Source organism: Phalacrocorax aristotelis, chromosome 9, assembly GCF_949628215.1.
Source record: "Phalacrocorax aristotelis chromosome 9, bGulAri2.1, whole genome shotgun sequence".
Classification (NCBI taxonomy): domain Eukaryota; kingdom Metazoa; phylum Chordata; class Aves; order Suliformes; family Phalacrocoracidae; genus Phalacrocorax; species Phalacrocorax aristotelis.
The window spans coordinates 11,905,260-11,931,129 of record NC_134284.1 but is presented as its reverse complement, the minus strand read 5'-3'; the positions used below and the strand labels follow the sequence as shown (position 1 = coordinate 11,931,129).

Genomic DNA, 25,870 nt, shown 5'->3' with positions numbered 1-25,870 from the left:
TAACACCCCTCCAAACCCGGCAGGTGCAGACACCCCCAGCAGCTCCTTTCCCCTCCAATCCCCTCCCCTTCCCTTCCATAATCTATCTACATATTAAAATGAGTTTGTCCCTGATTTACATGCGTAAGAAGGGATGTAATAATGAGGACGTAGATTAGAAGATTTAGCACAATCGTTTGTGTAGATTGTGTCCCATCAAAGGGCAGCTCTGACGAGCCGAGATTAAGGAGCAAACAGCTGCTGCTGGAATTCAGTCCATTTGTTTGCTGTTTTCTCTCTTGACTCCAGCAAACAGTCTCATTAACATGCAAGTGATTTGCCCCTTAAGCCTTTTCCTGTTTATTATTGGGGGAGTTGCTGACAACGGCTTTGTAGAGTCCCTGGCCCAGTTCTGAGAGATCGACGTGCAAATCAAGATTAAAATGGGAAGTAATTAAAAACAAAGAAGGGGCCACCAACACCTTGGTCCCCTCTTCCTTTTGAGTGGTCTTAAAGTTAGGGCACCTGGAGAAGCTGTAGGGCGGGGGAAAAGGGAATGCTGCCCACCACGCCTGTGTGCCCTGGCGGGTTCCTCTCAGCCGGCGGGCAGGGCTCTCCCTTTCTCCTGCTCTCCTCCACTCCCCCCCTGCCTCCCCCCCCCTCAAAATGTCTGGCTGTCTACTAAACTCATTTGCAGACTTTGCTTCAACGGCCCCATTTGGCGGCACCTTCCATATGGTCCCTGCTTGCTCCCCGCCACAGCCTCAGGATGCTGGGCAGCGCACCCTGCACCAGCTGCTGCCTTCATGTGTGCAGCCCCTAGCCCAGGGCCACCAGTGCCCACTGCCCTCTAGCAGTGGTGTCCCCATCCACCACCGTGACCCCACCAACAGGCCCTGCTGCCTTCAGCGTCCATGGTGGGCGAGGGACTGGGACACTCAGGGATCATGCAGCGGCCACACTCATGGGCATGGATGGTGATGCACTGAGGGCTCTTCATGCAAGGGTCTCCTGGAGCCACCCTGGTTGTGAAGGATAGCTCAGGTCACTGGAGCAACTGGAACAAATCAGCACGGTGTCTGTATTTCAGTAGCATTCAGATTCAGCTGGGTAACTGCCACGGCTCCAGGTGAATGCCACTGGTGCCCTCAGCACCTCCAAGGTGGCACAGCACCAACCAATGCCACTCCCTGGGCTCTTCTGCCTCTTTGTGTCTGGGCTTTTAGCTGCCCAGGGCTGGCCAGACCCTGCTTGGAGGTGGCTTTGTGCTGACCCGCTGCTGGTGAGAGCACAGGGACAGCGATGGTGTGGTCATCTGCTGGCTCCCTGTGTCTGGTGCACCCTATCCGCAGCTGGCTAGGGATGCCTACTGTGAGGGATGGCACGAAGGATTTCCTGGGCTGAGAGGGAGAGTGTCACATAAATCCCCTGCAAAGCAAGCAGCATTTTCTCTCCATTTATCAGAGCACTTGCTGTATCCCCTGCAAGACAAGTAAAAATAAAATGAGGCCTAGAAAACTTGCTCTGGAAACAGTACTGGTTATTATCTGTGTGCCTACACAGACAAGCAGGGACAGATGTGGGTTTGCTCTGGCTGGCAGCCGGCTCCAGCCTGGCAGCGTGGAGCTGTGCTGGAGCATCTCCACACCCAGCTTCATGTCTTGGTCCCCCTCAAGGCCCCTGGCTCAGGCACAGCTGCTCCAGGACCCAAGGTGGCTCCAGCCCAGGGACACAGCACGCTTGCACCTTGCTAAGCAGACATGCATGCACACGGGTGCACTCTACCCTGAGTGCCAGGGTGAGGCTGCTCAAGAAGTGCTACCATACAACACTGAATAGTTATGAAATTTGTGACCTCCTTTCGTGGTTTTCGTAAGTGCCTGATGTTGACAGGCTGCTGTGCCCCTTTCTGTGGGGCCCAGGGCCAGCAGGAGCTCAGGACAGGCAGACCACTCTAGGCTAGCCCAAAACCCCTGGCCTGGGGGGCTGGCCATTGTTTTTGGTGAGGTTACCCAGTTATCGCTGAAGTTAGTTTCATGCATGACCGGGGGGAGGCTGCAGCACTGCAGACATGATCGCAGATTGCATTGTAATGAACAGGTGTAGGCGAATCATGATGCGCGTTTTAAGTACTTTCTAACCTGAGTGCTTTATTTTTATAATCTTGGGGTAGAGCTGCACAGAGGGTTGGTCAGGAAGAGCTCGCTCTCCTCCTCGCTTCAGCTAGCTGTCAAGTCCAGAGAAGCTCACAGCTTTTGTAGAATTGACTGTTCAGAGCAGCAGTGCCTTCCCCTCAAACCACTTCTGCTACTTACCAGGGCAATGCAGCAAGGAACAACCAAACCAAAATGTGTCCGGCCTTGATGTTATGGCATTGCGCAAAGTAAATGAGGTGGTGGTCGTGACCCTTACAAACACCCAGTACTGCATACAGACAGAATGACAGGCAAGTTTTTGTGATTTCCCTACTGTTGTTTCTAATTCATTGACCAAAATAATTAATGAAATAGTTATAGCTTTTGCTTTTTCAGACTCAGAAAATGGCAGTTTCACTGCTCACCCAGCTTTTTTTTTTGTGTTTGTTATGATAGTGGCAAGGGGGAGAAGAGCATTTTCCCAGCCAGGGCACTACCTGCAGGACAGCAAAGTCTGGGACAGCTGAAGTGGCCAGTAAGGTTCAGACAATGTCAGGGATAGGAATAAATATCTATCTTTTTCTGACTTGTACCTAAATAGCTGCTGGATTCCTTTGATCTACTTTGGTGCTGCTCCCGTACCCTTCATTCTCCTCTCCAGGATGCACCTTGCCAGCCAGTGGCCAGGCTCCAGGGGTGCTCCCCTAAGAGGTGGCCATCTGCAGTCCCAGCCAGGCCCTCTGCTTCCCCAGCAAGGCAGTGCTCGGCTGTACAGCGCCTTGCACGCTCGCCCGCCATGCAGCCCCATTGGCAGGGAGGTCTGCAGGCAGCAGCTGCAGCAGCAGCAGCGCCCCCCCAGCAACAACACTGCCTCTCTCAGCACGATTTTTCGGTCTGTAACAACACAGCCCTGTTGCAATTGATTTTCAGTGGATCATTGAAAGCTGCTCCATCAGTCTAGCCCTAACAGATTTCTACTGCCTGCTTCGCTGTTGTTTTGGGTTTTTTTCATTTCGATAGAGTTTTGGTTTATAATAGAATAAAGTTTCTGTGGCTTGGGCATTTATCCTCATAAACATCTGAGCCCTTTTTGCTCAAACACAGCACAGTCAAAGCAACCGCCTCTTCCTTGGATGGAGATCAGATGTGGAGAACTTCACACTCCCAGACTGAAAGAGTTATGAGTGATTAAGAAGGCAGCCGATAATAGAAATGCTTAGTCAACCTTGATGTAAGTCATTTGAGTGCTCCAGATCTAAATGGGAATCAGCCAGTGAAATCAATGTGCAACTGCAGCATGCCCGTAAATAAAGAGGGAGCTGCAGGACAGCACTGCTTGCCGCAGCTCATGTCATCATCTGCAACACCATCACACAGAGCATCCCTCCCAAGCTGGTCCTTGGGAATATGCTGATGGACCCCAAAGAGTGGGGCCAGTGCTTCAGCCAAAGGAAGACATGTGATGGAGGTGGGGAGGAATAGAAGAAAAAACCCTCATAAATTGAGGAACATGATGATACTGGGGTGGTTTCTGACTCCCAAAAAAAGAGCTGTCTCCCCAGGAGGGTCTAGAGATTTGCCCTGAGATGGCAGGTGCAGGGGAAGCTCTGAAAAGTGGTGTCTTTGCCAAGGAGACAGAGGGGACACTGAGTCCCCAAGCATCTCATGGGCTCCTGCATTATGTGTGCAGAGGGGTCCCTGCCCAAACCTCCTTTTGCAGTAATAAACACTCAACTGAGAATAGGGCAGGCAGAAAAAAAAGAGGGACCTCGTGGGTCCAGCTGCAGCATGTGCCACTGCGTGAGCTGGGAAGGTGGGGGAGTCTCTAATCCCCCGGGGCCAGGCCAGCTGCCAAGATCCGGCTCATTTCCCAGCATGGCAGGACTGCAGCCCCCCTCTCGTCACCCAAGGACACCCTTCCAGGGCAGGGGCTGCCTGCAGCCTCTCTTCTCAGGGCTTGTGCTCCAAATAGGTGCAGGCACAGAAATGCCACATTTGATGTGCACCTTCTCTTAAGAGGTCCAGGGGACTTTTGGGCCTTGCATAGACAACTAGCAGGGTTGAGGGGGCAGGCTGCATCTCCCTAACTTGCCCCTCTAGTTACTGGTGGTTTCATGCACCATCTTTGCCAGGCCTGGGCTGGGCTGTTGCCTTCTGGACACAAACAGAGAGATTTTTAATCAAAGCCACTCCAATGCAGGCAGCTTCTCTCTTCAGAGCTAAGAGATCTACTCACCCACCCTCCACCGCATTCTTCTTCCCTCAACTATGATTATTGTTGCATTACTGTTGCTATTATGTCATAAATTGACGTCTTGTGTTCCTGATTGTTATCCAGGGATTCTGCTCTAATCTTGACGATTGCTAATGCAGTGTAAATCCAGCGGGCTGGGTGATAATCTGGCTACGTAAAAAAAAAAAAAGGACTTTCTAGGCATAATCAAAACCTTTCACTTTAATATTGTGCACAATACTTTTACTGTGAAATTGCATTTCCCTCAGCCCTTCTCTGCGGCTCAGAAAGGCCCTGTGCTCTCTTTGCATTTAAATAAAGCACAGGGCACAGGATCTGGCCCCCAGCGCAGCAGAGAGCAGTTCACGTCCTGTGCTCCAGTGACATCTGAAAGTTGGCAGGAGTACTTCTCCCTCCCCGGCCCCAGCAGGGAACGCCTCCCCTCCGCCAAACAGAGCTCTGGAGGATGGGGGTTTTTTGGGTTGTGTTAATTTCACATGAAAATTAATGCAATATGACTCATTTGTATAGGTAGTAGTTAATACCCATTGAAACTCTATTTTCCATCTACATATATCTTCACACCATTAAGCAGGTGCGCTCATAACCAAGGTGGGCCTGAGTCAGTGAACATGAGGTGTGTTTCAGTCCCCCTTCTCAGACTGACATTAAAAGCACAGGAGTGCAGAAAGCACGGCAAACCAGGGAGAGAAAATGCGGATGGCAAGTTGATACATTAAGGCACAGTGGCACAAATATTAAGCAAGCAAAACCCCCACCCGACACCCACGCCACAGCTTTTTGCAGGCCAGGCCCCCCAAGCAGCGCCTGGGGGCTGCCCCACGCTGTTGGGGGCAGGAAAGCCTCCACTCCTCACCTCCGTGGGCCCCCATCCCTGTGCCCCGCCACCACGCTGCCCCACAGCGGCAGGCCTGGGGCCGGGGGGCGGCGGGGCCCCGGGCGCCCGCAAGCGGGTCGGGCGCCCGGGTGTCGGTGGTGCAGCGTCCGGGAATGCGCCGCTGATCCTAACCAAGTTTGCCAGCCATGCTTTTCTCATGGCTCCCGCACAATGGCCCGTTTTCTGCCCACCTGCCGATTATGCTTAATTAGGCGAGGAGTTGATTAATTTGAGGTAATTGACAGCTAATTACAGGCCTGAGGGCTCATTAACTTGACGTCCTGTCTGAGGGAATCGGCTGGAGGGGGTCAGGTGATGTGCAGCCCCCCTCCGGCACCCGCTCACCTGGGCGGCCCGGGGATGAGGACAAGCGAGGCCGCCCCGTGGGAGCTGGGATGCTGCAGGGCCATGGCCGCAGGCGCCTAGGGAAGGCAAACACCCCCAGAGGGAACATGGCATGAGGGATGCTGTGGGGCAGGAGGGCTCCTCTCAGTGATAAAGAAGGCTCTGGGTGAGAGGAGTTTTGGAAGTTGGTAATGGGGCGGGGGGCTTACGGAGCAAATGGCCAAGGATGTGGGTAGGAGGGGAGGGGGATGTGGATGGGGTGAGGGCTCCCAAGGCTGCGGTTCGCTGTAGGGTTGGCCAGCAGTCCCCACGATGCCCGTGGCTCCAGTGGGGGTCTGTGGTGGCGGAGGGCTGCCACAAGTCCATTGCCCCAACAGGAGCCCACAGCAGCTGCTGGCAGGCTGCAAACACCCATGCTCACAGTACAGCAGGTCTTTGCAAGGCATCATTAGTTGCTTCATACTTACAGCAGAGAATCCAACTACTGATTGAAAACACAGGGAATTTTTTCTTTCAATAAGGCTTTTCTCAGTTGCTCTTTACTGTCTGCAAATCATGAGACAGTAAGAGAGCTGTTTGCCTAATATCCTATATGTCCTCCCTCATCGGATAATTTGGGCATGTTCTCTGGATTTACAAATTTATCCTTATCTTGCCCTTCTGGAGCCGGTGGGATCCCTGCACAGAGAGAGGCTAAATGACATAACCAAAGTCACACTGAAAATCTAAGAGCTGAGTCTAGCTTTTTCAAGCCCTAAACCCAAGCTCTGACCATAAAACCAGCTTCACCATATTCCCCAAGCACAAGGCAGGATACCTGAACATGACTGACACCTGCCAGAGGTCTGGCCTTGCAGCCACTCATCTCCTGGGGGACAGGCAGCTGCAGTGGAATGCTGACAGGTCTCGGATGTTCCTGGCAATGCTGAGGAGAGGGGCATGGGAGGCCTATATACCTTGCTGCTGTCTATTTATGTCAGGCAGGATGTGGCTGAAGAAATGTGCTTGAAAGGTCACAAAGGGATGTCCAAGGTCTGTGGTGGCTTCTTGGTGCTGTGGGATTGCTAACCACTGTTAGAATCCACCTCATCTTGCCCCAGACATGGTACATCCTGGATGTAACAACTGATTATTCAGCTTCGTTCAGGATGCAGAGGTAAGCCAGCATAGAAAGTGGCAGAGGGGTTGAATTAAAAGTAAGCCATGCCTGTGAGCAGAGCAACTACAGCACACCATAGTAGCTGGACTGTCCTAGGAGCCACAGGCTCCATACCAAGGTACTTTGCACTGCTGCTGGGCATGAAGGCTTGGATAACTGAAGTGGAAGGAATGGGATCTCCTGGCAAAATTGCAGACAGCTCTTCCTGGGTGCCCATATGGAAGTCTGATGAAGAATCCCAAAAATCATCTTAAACCACAATCTGACCTGACCGCTGGCGCTCTTCAGCCAAAAGAAGCTGCATCGCAACTGCAGCCTTCTCAAATGCTTCCCTTCACCCACTGGCATCACCCCTCTGCCTTACTTTGGCCTTACTTCTGCCTGTGGCTCCTATGAAAGCACTGTGCTGTCCTCACATTCTTGGTGTGATCAGAAGGGATGATAAATAGCTAGAGGTGTCTCATCTGCATGTTGCTGACAGTGGATTTTAGAAATCTGACTAAACAACTTGCTTCGATATCCTGCTACTGCATTTCACAGCTAACATACACACTGCCCTTTATCGCTTTGAAAGGTACTGGGGTTTCATTTTCTAGGCTCTCTTGTTTAAATTTCATGGAGCTGGGTAAAGCTGAGTTGTCTTTATGGCAAATATTATTTAATACCCTCTTCCCATTTGTTGTTCCTTCTTTCTACCCTAAATACAGCCAGACTCAGTGATGATTCATGGTATGGAGGCCAAATGGACCCATGTGATGAATAAATTTTGCTCACCTGCTCAGAACCTCTCCCATGTCTGTCTCTTTCAGGAGAAAGTGTCCATAATTTAAGTTGTATTTGAGAAGAGAACGCCCCAACAACCTTTACTATGGAATTTGTCACTTAGAACCTGGGAGAGGAGTTATTTGGAGAGACCCAGGCAAGTATTTTCCTCTTTTTATCTCTTGATCCATTGTTGAAACTGGCTAAACCTTGGTCATTTCTCATCTTGACTATTACAAGGCTGTTGCCTTCTAGTGTAAATACAAAGCCTATACGTTGGTACAATGGTATTAACTGTTAGGTATAGCACTGGGCCACCTAGTAGTGAATATCTTTTCTGTGTTGACACAGATTCCATCAGTAGTGCATGAAAGTCTCATAAACAGGCATACATTTAACCATATACATTTTCTATCAGATCACAACGTTATCATCAGTTTAAAGATGGAGCACTAGGACCCAGGTAGATTAAGTGGTTGCCTGCATTTAACAGGATGCCTGAGGTAGATCCAGACAGGAAATGGGCATTCTCTGTGTTTTAACTCTCTGAACCTTTAGAGCTCTCTCTTGCTACAGAAAGCCTCACCCACCAAGCACCGCAGTGTGATGCTGAGTGCCTTTCTGAAGGAGGAATGTTTCATGGGGACCACGACTCTTCCAAGGCCTAAGCTTTAGGAAAACTTAAGTTTTTCGATACTGAATATTTGCCTGAATTCTCAAGTCATCACTAAAAGCCAGAAGCCCCACTCAACCGAGTCAAGAGCTCCTGTCTATAAGGAAATTGCTGAGTCCAGGCTTAGGGGGTTAGTTCTAGTAGCAGGAAATATTACACAGCTGTAAACCTCTGGGTAGGCAGCAACAGATATGATCCTTGAGAGACTGGTAAGTAGCCTCACTAGGATTGTCACATCAGATCGACGGATCAGGATAGTGTAGGATCCTTCATTTGAGAGGTGGTTCTTCAGAGCAATCCACGCTATAGCGGTATATTTGGACTTCAACTGATGTCACCTCAGCTGGAAAGACTGGTTACTGGTATATGTTCATGACAATTTATTAGTATTTGAATACAGGTCACTTGGACATCCAGAATATGAATATGTATGTCCAGAATCCAGGACATACAGAAAGGGTCATCCCCTTTCTGTACTAAGTCAGTGGATGCTGGAGAAAAAAAAATTGAAAACTCACCAGTACTCAAAGAGAAGTATATAATTCTGATGGCCTGTTTTACAGTAATAGAAGTGCAAATATTCCCTATGCAAACTACATGCAAGCTTTCTAAATAAGTTGGCAGAATGGAAATTATTGCTGAGATCAAAGACAGGGTAACCTGTCTGTATTTAATTTGCTTTTTATCTCAGAATTTTTGGCTTTGGAATCCTCTGGCTCTTGGGACTCCAAAGAAGAGGGGAAGGTCTCAGCAAATCATTGGTCAGTGGGAGCCAACTCTACCTTGAAAAGCAATCTGGACTTCCAGCAGGTTGGAGTGTTTTAGGAAGTCTCCAGATTTCAAGGAAGAGGGTAAGATATTCCTACTTCTGATCATTACCAAAGTAGTTGCAAGGATGCAGCTCCTGATGTCCATGCCAGTGTAAGATGCTGCATCAGCCATCACTTGAAGCAGTCATCTGTGCTGCCTGGACAAGAACCGTGCTCAGATGTGGACTGGTGACATGGCTTGTTCTTTCTGGGGTACCCTTTCCATTGCTTTCCTCATTAGACATCGCTCAGGCCATTTCAGGAGGAAAAGCGTTTGCTCTAAAATACTAAGATTTTCTAGAATCTTCATCTGTTCTTCTCTGATTTGGCAGACATGAGCTGTTGTTCAGCACTAACATCCCTGGACCATGTGTCCTGCCGTGGATGCCTACCTCATACCTGCATTTGCAGCTGAAGCTGTGTCTGAACCTGTTCACAACACTATTTGTAATCAGTGACTTTTTTTAAAGCAACCTGCTGATTCTCCAGTATCTTAATTTAATTTGGGTACCTCTGTGGCATGAGATAATACAACAGGCCAAGAGGACGACTCTGAGCCCAAGGAGTATGAATGTCCGGAGGGAGGGATTTCTTAGCTCTGAGTTTTCTGAAATAATTCCAGCTCTTTTTCTTACCGAAGATAATTTCTGTAACACATGGACGGAGTGGCCACCAAAAATAAGCTTTTCCTATTAGGTCTGGCTCTGGAAGTCTTTTTTTTTTTCCCCAGATACACAGGGTTTGTGTGAATTAACACAAAGCTGTGATGCCAACAACCACAGCTGGATGAAACATTGCTTTAAAATCCATATCATAACTACTATGTATGTATATATGCCCATGTTTGTGCATGCGTATGTTGGCACCTACTCTGCAGAGGCTGGAATGACAACTCTCCCAGATCTGTGAGAAGGCTGGTAGTAGCATCACTGAATTTTAGGTCAAGATTCTGGTAAACAGCTTCAAAAACTACCACAAAAATCCTTAGCCCATGGTTACACCAACCAGGTCAACTTCCTAGTTCTGAAGTTCAAAAAAAGGTATTTTTCAGGTGCTGCCTGTGTAAGTGACATAGCTCCCAATCACCAGCAAACCAGCCTGTATTTTACGCTTATATGAGACCTCAGAATTTAAATTCTATACTCACAACCCAAATGCATGAGAATTCATCTCGTTTTAGGTTAGCAGAAGAAATAGCAATTGTGAAATTTATCATTAGCCCAAATGTATTTTTATTTTGCTGATGAATAAATGTTGAATGACTGACCTTTGTGCTAGTATTTTTCCCATTATTTCTGTAGGAATTTTATATTAAATTTTCCATAAAATGTTGGAATTTTTCAAGACATTTGATCCAAATAAGAACAAACCACCTTATTCTCATGTGTCCTGCATTTTAATGTTTCAAGGTGAGAGGAGAACTGAAAGCCATCAGGTTCCATGCAGTAGAAAATAAGGAATATTTTTGAACACTTAGCTTACATGAGACTGTTTATGTTCATGCGCAGCAGTTCTGACCTGTCGCAAACTTGTTTGAATTAAACTGAAGGGTCCTAAGGGGGACCTCATATCAAATTTGTCTGAGGGTGCTGCAAGGCAGTGTGAACCACAAGAATCAAACAGAAGGAAACCTTTTTGTTTAGATCAGCAAGTCACCAGGAGGACTAGTCTCCTGGAGTCCCTGAGAGCAGCTGGTTACCTTGGAAAGAAAAAGCCACCAAGCAAGTTTCTCCTTCCTAGAATCTACTTCTCTGTACATCCAAGCGAGGACCAGAAGTCCAGAGTGAAGAGGGCACTTCGGTAAATGCGGGACTGGCAAGAGGGTATCAAATGATCTGCCATCCAACAGCAGAAGTCAGGTGCAAGCAGTAAAAGGTTTGCCTGTGCCCCATCTTTTGACTAATGCACCAACCAACAGTACCTCCTGCAGATCAGGGGAAGTGAATCTGAGGAAAGGAGTATGGGGACGGCTGATTCAGAGTATCTATCCACACTTTCTCCCAAATAAAGGTATTTTTAAGTTGTGTAGCTGCTAGACATTAAAAGACATCAGATCCTGGCCCCTTCAAAGTACAGATTCTGTTTACTTTGCTATAACTCCGAGCTGGGATTCATAACCAGTTTAGGAGGACAGCTTCTCAGAATTTATAGAGGTTGATTATTTTAGTATTAGTTTGATGACTGATCTCCAATCCAGTGCTGAGACTAAACTAATTTACGGACCTGATAAGACAGTGTTCTTTTGTTTGCTTCCCTCAATAATACATATAGCTTACATATGTATATAAATATCTAGGTAGCTTATTTGGATGCTATTTTTATTTCATTTTAGTTTAAGACTTTTAAGAACTTTACAATAAAAAACATATACAAATACCCTCCTGATACTTCTTCAGTAGGCAATAACTGTTGTCCAGAATTGATATTACCAGGCAAAAAGCCTGACTGGATTCGCTTAAGAAGTTAATGATTTCCACAGGTTTGTTTCACTGACAGCACATTTGGCTCATCAGATATATAACACTCTGCCCATACATTCAAGTTTTTAGGACGGGGGCTTGTGACAGAGAGACATCTATCCTTCTGCTACAAGGAAAATGACAAATGTTACTTTTTTTACCACAGAAAATAATTTTGTTAAGTTACAAAAACTAGGAAGCTGCTTAGAGAGTAAAATAATAGAGTAAAAAAAAGGGGAAAAAATCAGTAACCACCTAGGGATAAGAAAACAAGCATCAGCACTAGGGATTTATAAAGAACAAATTGTGCTGGAGAAACCTGATTGCTTTTTTTAATAGAATTATAAAATTAGTGGATGAAGAGAACACGATGGATTTGATACATTTGGATTTTAGTAAAGATTTGATACATAAATCCTACTCAAAATTAATTCAAACTGGCTTAGCTACACCACCACATGGAATGAAAAATTGGCTGGAGACCCACAAATAAAGGATAATGATGCATAAAATGGTATTGCATTGGAGGGAGAGGTCTCCCCCCCTCCCTCCCAGACATTAGCAGTCACTTCTGTCCTATTTAACACCTCTTGACATGACACCTTCTGCCTGGAAATCAGGAAATTCTGTTAAGAGAGTGAAATATAGAAGGACATGTAGGATAGACCAGCTGAAAATAAAATGGGATCCCAGTAAAAGATCATGTATTGTTCAAACCACAGTATCCAGTCACGAGGAGGTCCCTAGAAAACACCAGATCAGAGTCACTGCAGCAGAACCCAACAAGATGGGAACTTGCAGTGAAGGACAGCAGAAAAATAGCTGGAGCATCTGAGTAATAGAGCTGCAATTCATCCCAGTATAGAAAGATGAGAAGACTTTTGCAGTATCTGTGTCCCACATGTGCTCTCAATGTGGTCCCGGGCAGGTTTTGGTGGTATAGCTGGTAGGGGAGCTCCTGGAGTCTCTCCTATCGCATGCCAGAGACAAAACTGCAGCAAGACATTTTTCTCCCCAGAAACAACCAGCGCAGACGCTCACAGTGAAGTTAGCCTGATTTGGGAGGAGGGCTTTAAATAGTTCCATGTTAATTTTTCTTTTTAATGTAAAACCATGAAAGAAAATGGCAGCAAAGCAAATTAAATGCATTAATAGCAGACTCAAATCCCAATTTTCCTAATGTTTTCCCCTTTCTATCATTCACTCAGTCCATTTACAATTTCAGCTATTCACCATCTTATCTTAGCACCCATCCGCAGCTGTACATGGGTGTCCCAATGACTTTGGAACCTGTAGGCCAATTTCAGACAACTTTGCAGAGGATAGGTAATACATTTCTGTGTTTTGTTACGTTAATCAGCTGACAAAAGAAATCCAATGACTGCCCTCACTGAAGTGTAAGCATACCCTCTGTTAGGCATCAGAGAATCCACACATGATGCAATCTTGAGAGACATATCTACAAGAAAAACCATGCTTCCCTGGCTGGTTCCACCGCTCATGAAACTTCTGCTTTTCTCTGGCCTCCTTCTTACTGAAAACCACTACCTATTCCTATTTGTTCCCCTTCTGTTTTGCTCTTTTCACTATTTCTCTTCTTAAACTGTATTTCTAGCAGTCTGCCTTCTTCACTCTTTTGCATTCTCCCCAACTTCCTGCCCATGCCTTGTTGTCTTCCAAACTGTGCTTTCTTATCTTTCTTGTCTCCTCTCCTCTGTTTTTAAGTCCCTATTTTTAAATTCTTCTCACTTTCCTGTATTTTTTCCAGTCTTCCATATCACTCCATTTCCACAGTCCTCTCCCACCAAAATAGGTTGCTAATAATATTTTGACACTTGCTAGTGAAAATCCTGTAAACCTTACCCAGATGCATTACGTTAATGGGGTACACTAATATTTATTGTACCAAGTTCCTCCCTTTCCAAACTATTGAAGTGAATGAGAGAAGTTATCTCTCTCTTTGACTAGAGCAAATAGTATTAAGCTCCCTATAGTGCTGCACTGATCGTTTTAATGACATTCTCTATTAAGGCAGGATCAGACCCACAGAGCATCAGAGCAAGAGCAAGGATTTCAACATGGCAAACATTTGGACTGAGCAAGTGTAGAACTACATGAAATCTGGAAAGTAGCACTTACACCCTCTCTGCCTGAGTGTAAAGGGCTCAGGAAGGTCAGAATAAGTGCTCTACATCAATGAAGATGTTCTAATTATTATTAGACTCTCTATAAAGCCCATAGCTCTCCTAAATGCATGTGTACATCGTGCTCACTGTGGCAGTTAATAGAACTGTAAGAAACCTTGATTTTTAGTGTTCTGTTTTTAAATTCTCAATCTTTAACACTGCATTGAAGTGACTTTTTAAAAATTTCATTCTCTGAATAGTTCTTACAGGTCTTTGAAAGAAGATTAAAAACAAAATAAATAAAAATGCAGAAGCCTAAGCAACTGGCAGGCATTAGTAATTTAAATAATAATAAATTACAGTGCAATACCAGACATTTTAAAGCCACATCTAGTTAATGAAACAACAAGGCAGATGGAAGCAGTGGAAGGGCCACTGGATTGTGGCTGAGAAGTTATAGGGTTTAAACTGTGTTTGCTGGATAACCTCTAACAAGTCTCTTTACATCTTGGTGTCTACTTTTCGCCTCCTACTCTTTTATTGCTTCATCTGCTCATAAGCCCTTGAGGACAGAGACTTTCACCTAATTATGTGTTTCTATGATTTGCAGCACAATAAAGTTTCGATACTTGCTGAGGTCACTGTGACTTAAATGACTACTGTAATGCAACTGATAAACTGCTAAAGAGATGTCCTCCAAACACCACTCCAGGCCACAGGTACCGTACAATTAGTAAGTGGTACATGAATGCCAGAAGGCCTTAGTGAAGGACACAAGAAGCCATTGCACCCTTTCCCTCCATCTGCATATTTTTCACCCATCTTCACAATATTCTCGAGTGTTGCTAATCTGTATGAAGGATGTTCTTCACCAGAATGTGTTCCTCACAAGGACACAAACCCAACAATTTTTCAGTCGATCTTTATCTGCATTTGGAAGTCAGAAAACTGGCATGATATTATTAAAACAGCAAGATGGCAGGCCAGTAAAATAGAGGTGCAATAAGCAAGGACCCTAATACTTCCTTGGGCAAAGAAACCAAGATAAAGTGGGAAAATGAGCAATGTGTCTTCTTGGATACTTTTCTCCTGGTGTCTGCCAGTGAGGTTCAGTCTCTTGAGGGAGGCTTGACATGGGAAGTATCCCCAACCCTTACTCAGGGAGGTCACTCGACCCCTGAGCTTCCAGAGCATGAAAATGGAGGTGGCTATGATAGTCTTTAGTTTTCTGCCATTGATTTGGGACTCCTCCTTAGACCAAGACTGAAGCATCTGGAAGGCAAGGTTAGTGGCCACTCGGTGTTAACAGGCAGTAACAGTAGTTTTTCGTTCTTCAGAAACTGGTGTTATGGATCTGTTCTGCTGGGACACTTGAAAGCAATGGTGATGTGGGTTTCACTGAGCATCCACCAGAGAGCCTCAGGTCCAGTGGAGTAATTGCATTCCTGTGTTTCTCTTTCTGCCTCTTTCTATTCATGAGGCAGCATAAAAGCTGCCAGCTCACTGGGGTAAGGCAGGAGCAATAAAGCTTTTTTCCTTTCCTCTCTGGGTTTTAGTAAGAGGATTACATATCTCCTCCTTCTAGAATAAACCTCTTTGCAGGGAAGATACTTCTCAAGCCCTCTTTGGAGATCAGTCCCTGCATCAAGACTCCTAAGATTCAAGCCATCACAGCAGCCAGTAGGAAAGGGAAAGGCTTTTACAGCTCTGGAGGGCTAGCACATGGTATACATGCTGCCACGGGGAAAGGGTCCTTTCTGGGTTCACAGCTATCAGAGACAGAAAAGTAAGGAGGCACAAGCACAAAGCAGAGTTCAGGCTTCCTCCAAGATGACAGGAGGCTGTTGCTGGAGCCTTGGAAAGACACAGCTAACCCTCTTGCTGGAACAGCTTCACCATCAGGGACAAATAACCCAAGAAAGAAAAGAGGGAACCTCTTGTTACTTCAACACTTGACCAAATATGTCTCAAAACAGTACCCAGGCATGCATGAGTGCACGCAGTGAGTACATTGTTAAAACAGAGAAAGCAAATTGTAAGCTTTAAGACATCATTATATATTTTACTACATCTAGCCCAAAGACACTGATTAATTAAGGACCTTTAGAAAGAACATAACATCTAAATCAGACTTAATCACTAATGTACTGCCATAACTTTGGAAACATCAACCAGCAATTACTTCTGCAAGTTACTACATTCCTTCACAAATACACCTATGCATTAAAATGAAAGTCTGTGTGACAAGTAAATAAAACTACTCACTTCCACCGACCCTCCTCAGCATCCACTGTTCCCTTCCGCTGAGGTTATCTCCGCTGATGTGGCACTATGAACTTGCTCTGGCTTCTGTTTCGTCTTCCATCTCTCCCGTCCCTCTCTCTACTCTCACTGTAGCAGGTTTAGGCTAATGGCATGAAAGTGCACATTTATTTTTTTTTTTAGCGTTTCTTATGGCTTCTTTGGTCATCATCTTCACCTGCCTTAACGTATGTGAATCATTTCAATTTTGCCTAGCTGCCTTTCTGGGGCAAAAGAAACATCCTGATACACATGTACATCTTGTTTCTCACCTCAGACCATAAGCATCCCACCACCAGCATAGAGAGGGATAGTCTGGTTCACCTCCATGTCACCTCTCGTCTTTCCAGCTTTCCCCTTCCTGGCCAAACCAGGACCTGTGATGATCACAACAACTCACAGGAGAGGTATTTGTTGACAGCACCTGGAAGCCTCAGGTCACTCCCTGCTGCCCACTTCCCACCTCTGCAGGGCAGAAGATGACAGTTTGCACTCTGTGAAGGAGCACTGGGGAGAAGGAATTGCTGGAGCTCAACCTGATGCTGCTGCAGTGCTATGCACTTTCCCTCCCTCTGTTGACCATTATTTTAATGGGTCTTCTGCACTTTTGGATGGCTGATTGACGCATCACACATAAACCCCCTTCCCCTCATACACGCAGCATTTGCCTGGCTTGCCCAGCGAGATGGTTGGGTTTTGGAAGCACCAGGTGCAGCTGCTGGGACCGCTGGTTGGAGAAACATTTGCCTCCTGAGCCCGTTAATTAGCACAGTAACGGTAACTGTGCTCCATTAGCCAACCCATGTGGTCAAGTCCCCTCCCCGTCCAGCAACCTTGCCCTTAATGAGAGCTGGAAGGGGGACACTCACAAAACACTGCCTCAGAATAATATTCGGCTTTGTCCACGCCGGTAACAAGAGCTGACAGGATCACTACGTCCATTTCTCTTCTAATTAGCACACTTCCAGCTCGGCCTGAGCCAGCAGCCAGAGAAAAGCGATCGGACAACCGTGCCGAATCACAAACACAAAGAGGCCCATTCCCCGTAATTAGGTGAGACAATCCCTCAGTCTTTTCTCGGCTGGAGCTTGCCGGTAAGAGTCTCGCTGTTTTGGTAAGTCCCAGCAACACAAGTTACACGTCTCCCCAGGACACTAATAAGCCCCTAATTGTCTTCCGCTTCACACGGCTTGTACCATAGGTCTGACTTGGGGGAATTCTTCTAACGAGCGGCAGCCAGCCCTCCCTGTGCCGCAGACGGACAGGGAGCCGCCTCTTGGGCACCGGGAGGAGAAGGGGGACGGGGAGAAACAGCCAGAAAAGCAGCCCAGGCTCTGGGGCCGAGCTACACAGCACGGGGCCTGTGGCTGGGCGGGCAGCCACCTGTTGCTGGGGACATGGACCTTCTCTACCCTCTCTCCGTCGCCACCGTCCACCTGCATGGTGGTAACCCGAGTTCAACTCTCTGGCCTGCCTTCTCTTTTCTCGTCTCCAGTGGACACAGGCACCTGCACTTCCATGCAGAAATGTACCGTCAAAACTGAACATTTGATTGCAAAGATTTGCCTTAAGTCTCTGCTAAGGCTTGTTGGGGGCTACCCTTAGACAAATGCAGCACCTGGCATGTGCTTTGCTCCAGTGAGGCCATGCTGCTGGTCTGCCTCCAAGCTCAGGCTGGGAAGAAGCATGGGTGTAAATGAGACCCTGTCAATTCCCATGAAAGGGAACACATGCTGGGTCTCACAGGACAGGTTTCTAAAGATGCCCACAAAATGATTAAAAACCCAAGAACTTCGAGAAGTTGTGAGGTGGGTAGGGTACCCCAGCTCAAAGTCCCTGATCAAAACAAGGCAAAGAAAGACCTACTCCCTCTATCTTTCAGTCTGACACTTTCTTGAGAAACCATCAACCAAATATTTTTCAGCAAAACATTTTCCCTAAGTTTTGATGACAAGCTCATTTTGAGCAAAATATCACAGCTGATCCTGTTAAGGATACTCAGGGCCTGCAGATCCCTTTGCCTTCTGTGCAGCTGATTACAAACTGATCCCCCCTGCAAATCAGGCCAACGGGTTGGCAGCCCAATCCAAAGTGCTTCCTCCACCAGTTTTGCATGTGCTATTTGGCTTCAGTGTGCTAAGCAGGTGGAGAAGCCTAAGACAGGGTGACAAACTAATCTATGCAGAGTACAAGAGGAAGACAGGCACCAGTGATTACCTTGAAAGACAAATTAGGATAATCAATTAAAACTAGCTATAACTAATAAGTTACTTTAATACAGGGAGAGGAAAACGAACTTACGGCCACAGAACCAGGCCACCTGAACATCCATGCCCACGCCCATGTGGCCCACTTGGGTCACACTGCTGGTCTCTTGTCCCTAATTCTCATGTAGCTGATGAGCCCTCTTCCTGCCTTTTCGTACATAACCTGCTGTGTTTTGGGCTATTGTAGTAAGTGGAAGATGGCAAATGGCAAATTTCTGATGCTTCAGAATTAGCTTTAAAATTCTGCGATTACAAGGAAAGTTGTTAGTCACACCCAGTATTTTTGGGAGGGGAATCTTCCCTGGCATCCAAGTGCCTGCAAGCACAAAATTTAATTACCCTGTATTATTACACCTACTCATCAGCCATTGGCCACAGAGCCAGCCCTTCAAGCGATAAGAACCAAGTCAAGTACTTTGTACCCCCAGAGATCTGGTCAATAAATAAGGTGCAAGGTCATTCTTATTACCCATTTTTTCTACTAGCAATTAAGTAAGGGCTTTCAAGCTCAGCCCTCTTCCTCTTTTCTGTTCCTTACCAAGGTGTCTATAACAGAGACAGGCAGGGAGCATTCTGGCTTCACTAGTCACTGATCTGTATTATAGGAATCAGCAGGCAAGCCAGAGGTCAACCACACAAACCCAACAAGAAAATGCCTATTCTGTACACGCATCAGCTGCCCGGAGTCAGCCATCCTGCTCAAAGGGACATGACGGAAAAGGTCAAGTCTAAAAATCGGCAATTTCAGTGGATGATGAAGTCAAAATGTGAAGAGATCCTGCCATGCTGAAAATCTAGCACAATCTAAATAAAAATGGCATTATTCCACACAGTCTATGCAGAATGTGAACTACACTCTTTTGAAACTGGATCAGCCCATACTTCTCTGGCCACTTGAGCTTTTAAGTATCTTTACATGGACTTCAAATGACTGGCCACAACTGACTTCAGGATTTTGCATTTCACATCCTCCTGAAAGAAACTCATAGCACTGGCTTGCAGAGATAACACATCTCTAGAATAGCTTTGATTCTAAGAATCACAGTATCATATGAAAACAAAAGGATCCAGTCTTCTTGTCTTTCTCTGCTTCCTTGTTTTCATTTTTTTCTTTTTGTTTTCCTTTTCTTAACTTTTAAAAATATCAAGGTTCACCTCTTACCAGGGCAATGAGTATTTGGCACCACACATACAGTATCTTTGGAAGTATTTGGCACACTGGCAGGTGTATATGCTGGGATGTGCATGGAGCAACGGTGAGTTCTGATATTTATGTGGTGGGACATTTTACTGTAGTGATTATAGAAATGTGTTTACAACATTTGCATCTGTTGTTCTCATCACATTGATTCAGTTCAGAGTTTTCTGGTCCACAGGAAGTTTCTGTCCAACTGTGATTTTGCTGGACTGGAGATACAGAGAGGATCTTCTGGGAAATTTTCTTTCAGTAAATTATCTTCTATAGCCTGATTATTTAATGACTTTTTAAAAAGTGTCAGTACAGAATGGTATATAAAATTGAGGTACAACATTAAGGAGTAAGGATTATTTTCATGTTATATTAAGTTAGCATGCCATATTTAAATAGTTCACTCAATGACATGACACATTTCCCTGTTAAGAGTTGTCTCTTTTGATTGCACATATCTAAAAATTTCTATTAGTTGAGAAGTATTACAGAAATATTTATGCACTGTTACTGAACTTGTGTTAGGATAGGAGTCCAGGATTTCAGACCATATGACAAAGATGTAATTTATCTTTTTTACATACCACATAGGCTGATGATGGAATTACCCAGTATCACTTCCTCAGCATGAAGTGGTTGGCATAACTGTTATCATGATTTGGAAAAAGTGTTGCCTAAGGCAAGTTACTGCGGGCGAAGATGAAGTGGATGAGATTAGCTGCATGCACAGACTACGAATCTAAGTGATGATCCTGTTCTTAGAGATACTCAAAACAGGATTTAGCTCATGATGATGTGGGAGAAAACAGCAGAGGAACGAAGTATAAACTGTAATTAGGACTTACACACCTCCACAGTATGCTCACACACTGAATACCGTGCAATTTTGATTATGCCATCTCAGGCTGTATAGAAGACAGACAATTGAACATTGTGAACATAAGGAAGGCAAACATAACCATGGAACCAAAAACATAACAGAGCTGAAAAATCATAAGTAGAGCACAGACAGCAAAGAAAAAAACCAAACAACTGTTTCTGACAATAAAAGAAATGAAAGGCTCAACGTGTTTTAAACTTGCTTACCTGTTAATTCCGAACAATGACTTCCCCCACTCCTTTTTTTTTTTTTAACTTTTCTTTGTGTATCTGAATTATGGAACTCACCGTCCAGGGGCATTTTAGAAAACAGAAGTACAGACAAATTAGGACTAAGACAAATTATGGAGGGTAGGGTCTACTGTGGACCAGATTCAACTGAAACAGATTGCTGGATGCTGGGTAAGTTACCCTAAAGCAAAATCGCACTGTGTAAGCCTTTTATTTATATCCTTCCCTATGAGTCTACAACTGTTTATAATCAAAGAGAAGATTACAGATAAGATGGGATTGAGATTTGACTTGTAATAGCACCTTACATTTTTATGTAACTTAAAAATCAGTAAGATAAACCAGAATAAGGTTCAAACATGACCTCCAAGTTGAATTAGTCACTTTTCACTAATCTGTTATTTCTAGGTGACTTGTTGAGGGAAATACAAAGCAGAGTTGAGAACAGTGGTTATAGGATTGTTCCAAAGTTGTTAATTTTATAATGGCAAAACACTGAGTTAAATGGAATATTATGCTCTTCAATTGCCAGTGCAACTAGACTTTTGTTTGATAATTATTAATAAAACAAACAAGAATTTCTTCTCAGTACAATTAAACATCAAAGCATTTGATACTCCAAGACTGAAGTGAATAGCCTTTACAAGCGAGTATATGTAACACTGGCATTTAAAAGGAACTAAATACATACTGGGTTTATTTCCAAGAACCTCACAGTAACATTTAACATACCAACACATTAAAATTTTATAAAGTAATGCATTAGCTCAATTAATATTACTAAATCTTCATCATCTTATACTCTTATCTTATCCTCATGTCGTTAATTTATCAAAACTTTTTTTTCTTCTTTCAAAATACAGAAGGTTATCAGCAACAAAAAGTCATCCAGATTTTCTTGCATAGATAGATACTGCAGGGGTGTCAGGAAGGACATCACTGAAGGGAAAAAATAGGGTTCAAAAGGGTATGAAAACCCTTAGTACCATTTGGATATTGCCAAATATTTATTTACTGATGGGAATGGAGCATCCACAGGCCAAACCCTGAGGTGGTGGCATGCAGAAGTGTGAAGAAAAGCCTGATTTGCCTAGGTGGCTAAGCAAAAGCTTTTGCATCTCGGGCTATTCTGGAAACCCAGATGAATCTCTGAGCTTTGCATTTGTTTATTATCAAACCACAAAGCAGTAACAGACAGATTACAATTCTCTGGCTAACACATAAAAATACATATAAATATTACCAATTAAAAAAACACATAACCTCTACAGATGACAAGTACAAAGCCAATAAATATCACAATTCTAAAGCATACATTACTGGCTGCCCAACAGGAGATAATTACTGCATATGGTAAAAGGGTTTTCTTTGGGTTTTTTAAAAAAACACATGTACGTTATTAAAAACCATCTAGTCTGAAATGCCTTACTCAACATACCAGAAAATGTACATACACTTCTGTGCCCCGCTTTCATTTCTTCTCCTATAGTCCTCCTCCTTTCAGATCTCAATTTCTTAATGTTTTGGATCAACAAACCTCTAGAAAATGCATAAACTTGTATAGGTGTTAGAGGTGAAGTATCCCATTATGTCATATATGTGTGTATATATATTATGTACCTAGTATACAAACTTAAACTTGCATTCAAAATGTATAATTTAATACTTATAGCTACATCAACATCGGTTCACACCAGCAGGTTTTTTCTCTGTCTCTGAACTACCACTCTTAGCTTCTCTTCACATTTATCTGTCTTAACTCTTGCGTTCTGAAGGGATGGATTTCCTGTTAAGCTCAGCCCTGCATAAAATATGAAGTACAGAAATAAATCAGTTAAGTTTAAAATCAGACTCCTGACATTCCTAAGTATTCCGTATTTGTGCTGAGGTCTTCCCAGGATGTGGGTTTTAACTGCTTAAACTTAGTTAACAGGAGCTGTCCAAAACGAGCCTAGTTCTGACCAGTAATAACCAAGACCACAGACTGCAAACCAAAAGGCCACCAACATTTTAGTAAGAATTCAGAGAAGTTTACTTGATTAAAAAATCTCCTCCTCTTTATTGCACATGCACCTGAAAAGTCTCCTCTCTCTGCAAAGACAGAAAAATGCAATGCTCTAAGGACAGTCTATTTCCAAGTCATTTCTCCTCTCACGTGTGACTGCGGCCTGGGAAATGACAAGTTTTGAGAAGGTCTGCATGCTAAAACTAACATTTCTAAATGGAAATAAAACCCTGCTCTACATCCAATGTTTCAATATTACATTGTAACCTAAAAAGAACATATTTACTAACGCTTAAAATGTTTTCTAGGAGAAGCAAAGAGGATGAAATGAAAAAAAATTCTTCTCTTAAATAAAAGCCTGAATGTGCTCCTTACCTCTTCTCAGGGGTGACATGCAGAAGTGCATAAACAGAAGACATTAAACTGTAAGATGAATAGAACCCAAAACTGTGTGCTGAAAGAGACCAGGTCACAGAAAATTTGACTCTAAAAATTGTGGGTTTATAGGGGAAGAAAATGTTGAGGTTGCTGTTTTGTAAGTAATTAAAAATACCACAAAATGCTCTTTTCAGAAGCGTTAAGATTCTGTATAAACAGACCATCCTTGCAGTGTGGCTAACAATCCTGTTGCCCCTTCTTGGGGTGCTAACTGAAAACATTACCACCTTTCAGCTTTGTGACTTTCTTCAGTTTCTAGTTCTGTAAGCAGAGAATTGCAGTGGACTGACAACGCTGTTCCTTTGTGTACTGGCCAAAGTTTCTGTAGGGATATTTTCCTTCATGACACAGTAACACCTCTTACTGCCTATGGTCTGTCAGTCTTGATTTTACTAGAGAACCGTTTAGCGGCAAGGTGAAGCTCCTGCTACACTGGAGGTCTAGAGGTCCTCCTTGGAGTACCAGACATGCTTCTCTAAAGGGAGCGAGTAACTGGAATCTAACACACAGACTACACTCAACTTCAACACTAAAAGCATATGCTTCTGCTGAATCAGTGTTATCGGCCAACTCACACCCCAAACTCTGCTCATATCTTTCAGCACAGAAGTTTCACATATGAAATCAACACGTCTAAGACAGAAGACACAAAAGGGTCAATGCCTCATGATGCGCATTGGCCAGTGTCAGATCTGATGTGTACTCCAAACAGGTGCTGCCCCTGAGAGCAACTGAATAAGGACACTATGGCTGTTCACTTTGAAGAGCTGATTAAAACAGATAACTTTGCCACAGCACATCAGGGCCGAGTCCTCCTGTTGGACGTCTTACAGTCAGATGAATTTCAACGTAACCAATTGCAGTCCTTGTGACCTGTGTATGCAATACACGTCTCCCCTGTAATGAGATGAGCTGTGGAAGCAAAAAGAAATGTTTGCTTCTGAAGGTCTGGAGCAAGAGCTTTGTACTTCTAAGAAGTCTTGGGGTTCATCTGGATCCACAGTACGTAAAATGATCTAGTTGGGGTATTTTTGTCCAAACTCCAGATATGGCAGCTACTTCTTGGGTTTCTCTAGGATGTTCAGGAATTTTCCTCGAGTCATTTCTCTAGCTGAAATCACAAGGGAGGAAAAATATATTAATATTTTTTTTTAAAGCCAAGAAACCCAAACAATTGTGTAATTTACAGATTTTAACCACAGCATAAGAAATTAATTTAGATTTCTGCTTATACCATAGGGAGTAAGGATTTTTTTATTTATTTGCTTATTAAAGTTGAAAATAAATAAAACTGCATTCCAGCTTGAATTCCTGACATCCTAGAAATGCAGGCAGGGCCTGGAATCTTCTAAACTCAGCAATAATTCCCACAGCCTGTCTCATTACATACAATCTATGCTTTCTATTCCTACTGCATTATGCTCTTGCAGCATCTCCTTTTCTATGTACTATCCGTCTCTGAATGGTGTAATCCAGATCTCCATCACTCTATCTCAGAGCAATTGTTCCTGGATGTTATAATCCATCAGAGATTATGGAACTCTCTCTTTCTCCATTTCAGGATTATTGGTCCCTCGATGCTATGATCTTCAACAGAAATTAGACAGCATTTTCTCTCTCTCAGCAGTGTCAGTCCCTGGATGCTGTAATATAATGGGGTTTATATTCCTTCAATGCAGTTCATCTATGGACGGTGTAATAAAGTAAAGTTTATAGAGCTTTGGTCTTCTCTCTCTCTCTACATTGTCGGTCCTTTGATGTTTAATACAGCAAGGCAAGGTTTATATGTCTCTCTCTCACTCTTGGCACCATCAATCTCTGGTAGCTGTATTACAGCAGGGTTTACACAGCCACTTTTCTGCACGAGACATTTCTGACTTGTGAGCCCATAAGCTCACAAGCTGGCAGAGCTGCCCTAATACTATCTTTGTCTTGCAATAACAATGCAATGCATCAAAGACAACACAATTAGCAATTGATTCCTGGAGAATGACAATCTTCCCACCGGTGCTTCCCTTCATTTCTTTTAAATAAAGGTGTAAGCTTTGTGCTGGACTGACAGGCATCAAAACATGGAGGTTTTTATTCACGGGATTGATGAAAGCATGCATGTTTCCCACACCTAGCCTAAAGAGACTCTGAAAGGAGATGGGAATTCATTTTCTGTTTTATCCATGCAATTCTTTACCTCTTTACCAAGAGGAGCACCTGAAATTACAATTACCATAAAAACTGGAGGTGGGTTTGTTGCTTATGTTGGGTTTTCTTTTGACATTACTGACTATCTGTTAGAACAGAACTAAAATGTAATAAAAATTTTCAGCTTAAAACATTCAATACACACGCTCAGGTAAAGACATTTTGTTATACTTTAGTAAAGGTTAGAATTTGTGCCTTAAAGCCTCTTCTTTAAATTATCGCATTCTCATTTGTCTATCCAAAATTGTACCACAAGGTACTGTCACCAACAAGATCCCTGTAAAACAATCAGTGGTATTATGAACTGCCTGGTACATATTGATATTCATAGGCTGCGAAGTCCACTGCCATGAGTAGAACATGCTTCAGACTGGCTGCAGATTCAGGCAGATCACTGCATTCGTTGCCTGGTTCATGTCTCCAGCTGTGAGTTATATCATCTGGGATCCATTCCCAACTCTGCTTCTGATTCACAGCATGAACTGCCACAAAAGTACTCATTTGTACCTCTACTTCCCCGTCCACAAGATAGCTTGTATCTTTTAAGTGCTGCTGAAGTGACACAAGGATAGAAGGTGCTGCAGAAGGGCAAAGTGAATTGTTATTTTGTCAGGAACTAAGTTGTTACACACAAAGAACATGATGAAATAAAAATGTGAGTTTTTAAAAATTTCAGCTAGGAATAGATTTGCAGCACCAGTTCTTTGACACCTCCCCGCCTTGCACCATCAACAGTGCATGGTTTTAAAACACTCTTAACGGAGAAAGCACAAAGTCGAAGTG

The 25,870-nt window shown here is 44.1% G+C and overlaps 1 protein-coding gene across 5 annotated transcripts in view; it reads right to left on the bottom strand.

The window, feature by feature from the left end:
• Positions 1-25,870, bottom strand: part of LIN52 (lin-52 DREAM MuvB core complex component) — an 84,219-nt gene that overhangs the window by 13,301 nt on the left and 45,048 nt on the right. For 2 of the 5 annotated variants that reach the window (XR_012662283.1, XM_075103478.1), the window contains one exon: positions 21,596-23,999. The exons of 1 other annotated variant lie outside the window; for it this stretch is intronic. Coding sequence is in view for 2 of the 4 variants with exons in the window: in XM_075103478.1 (XP_074959579.1) it covers positions 23,944-23,999 (56 nt within the window). In the remaining 2 variants the exon portion in view is untranslated. Of the gene's footprint in view, positions 1-1,320; positions 1,461-21,595; positions 24,000-25,870 lie in introns of those variants that run through there. 2 more of the 5 variants (XM_075103476.1, XR_012662284.1) reach the window with 2 other exon arrangements.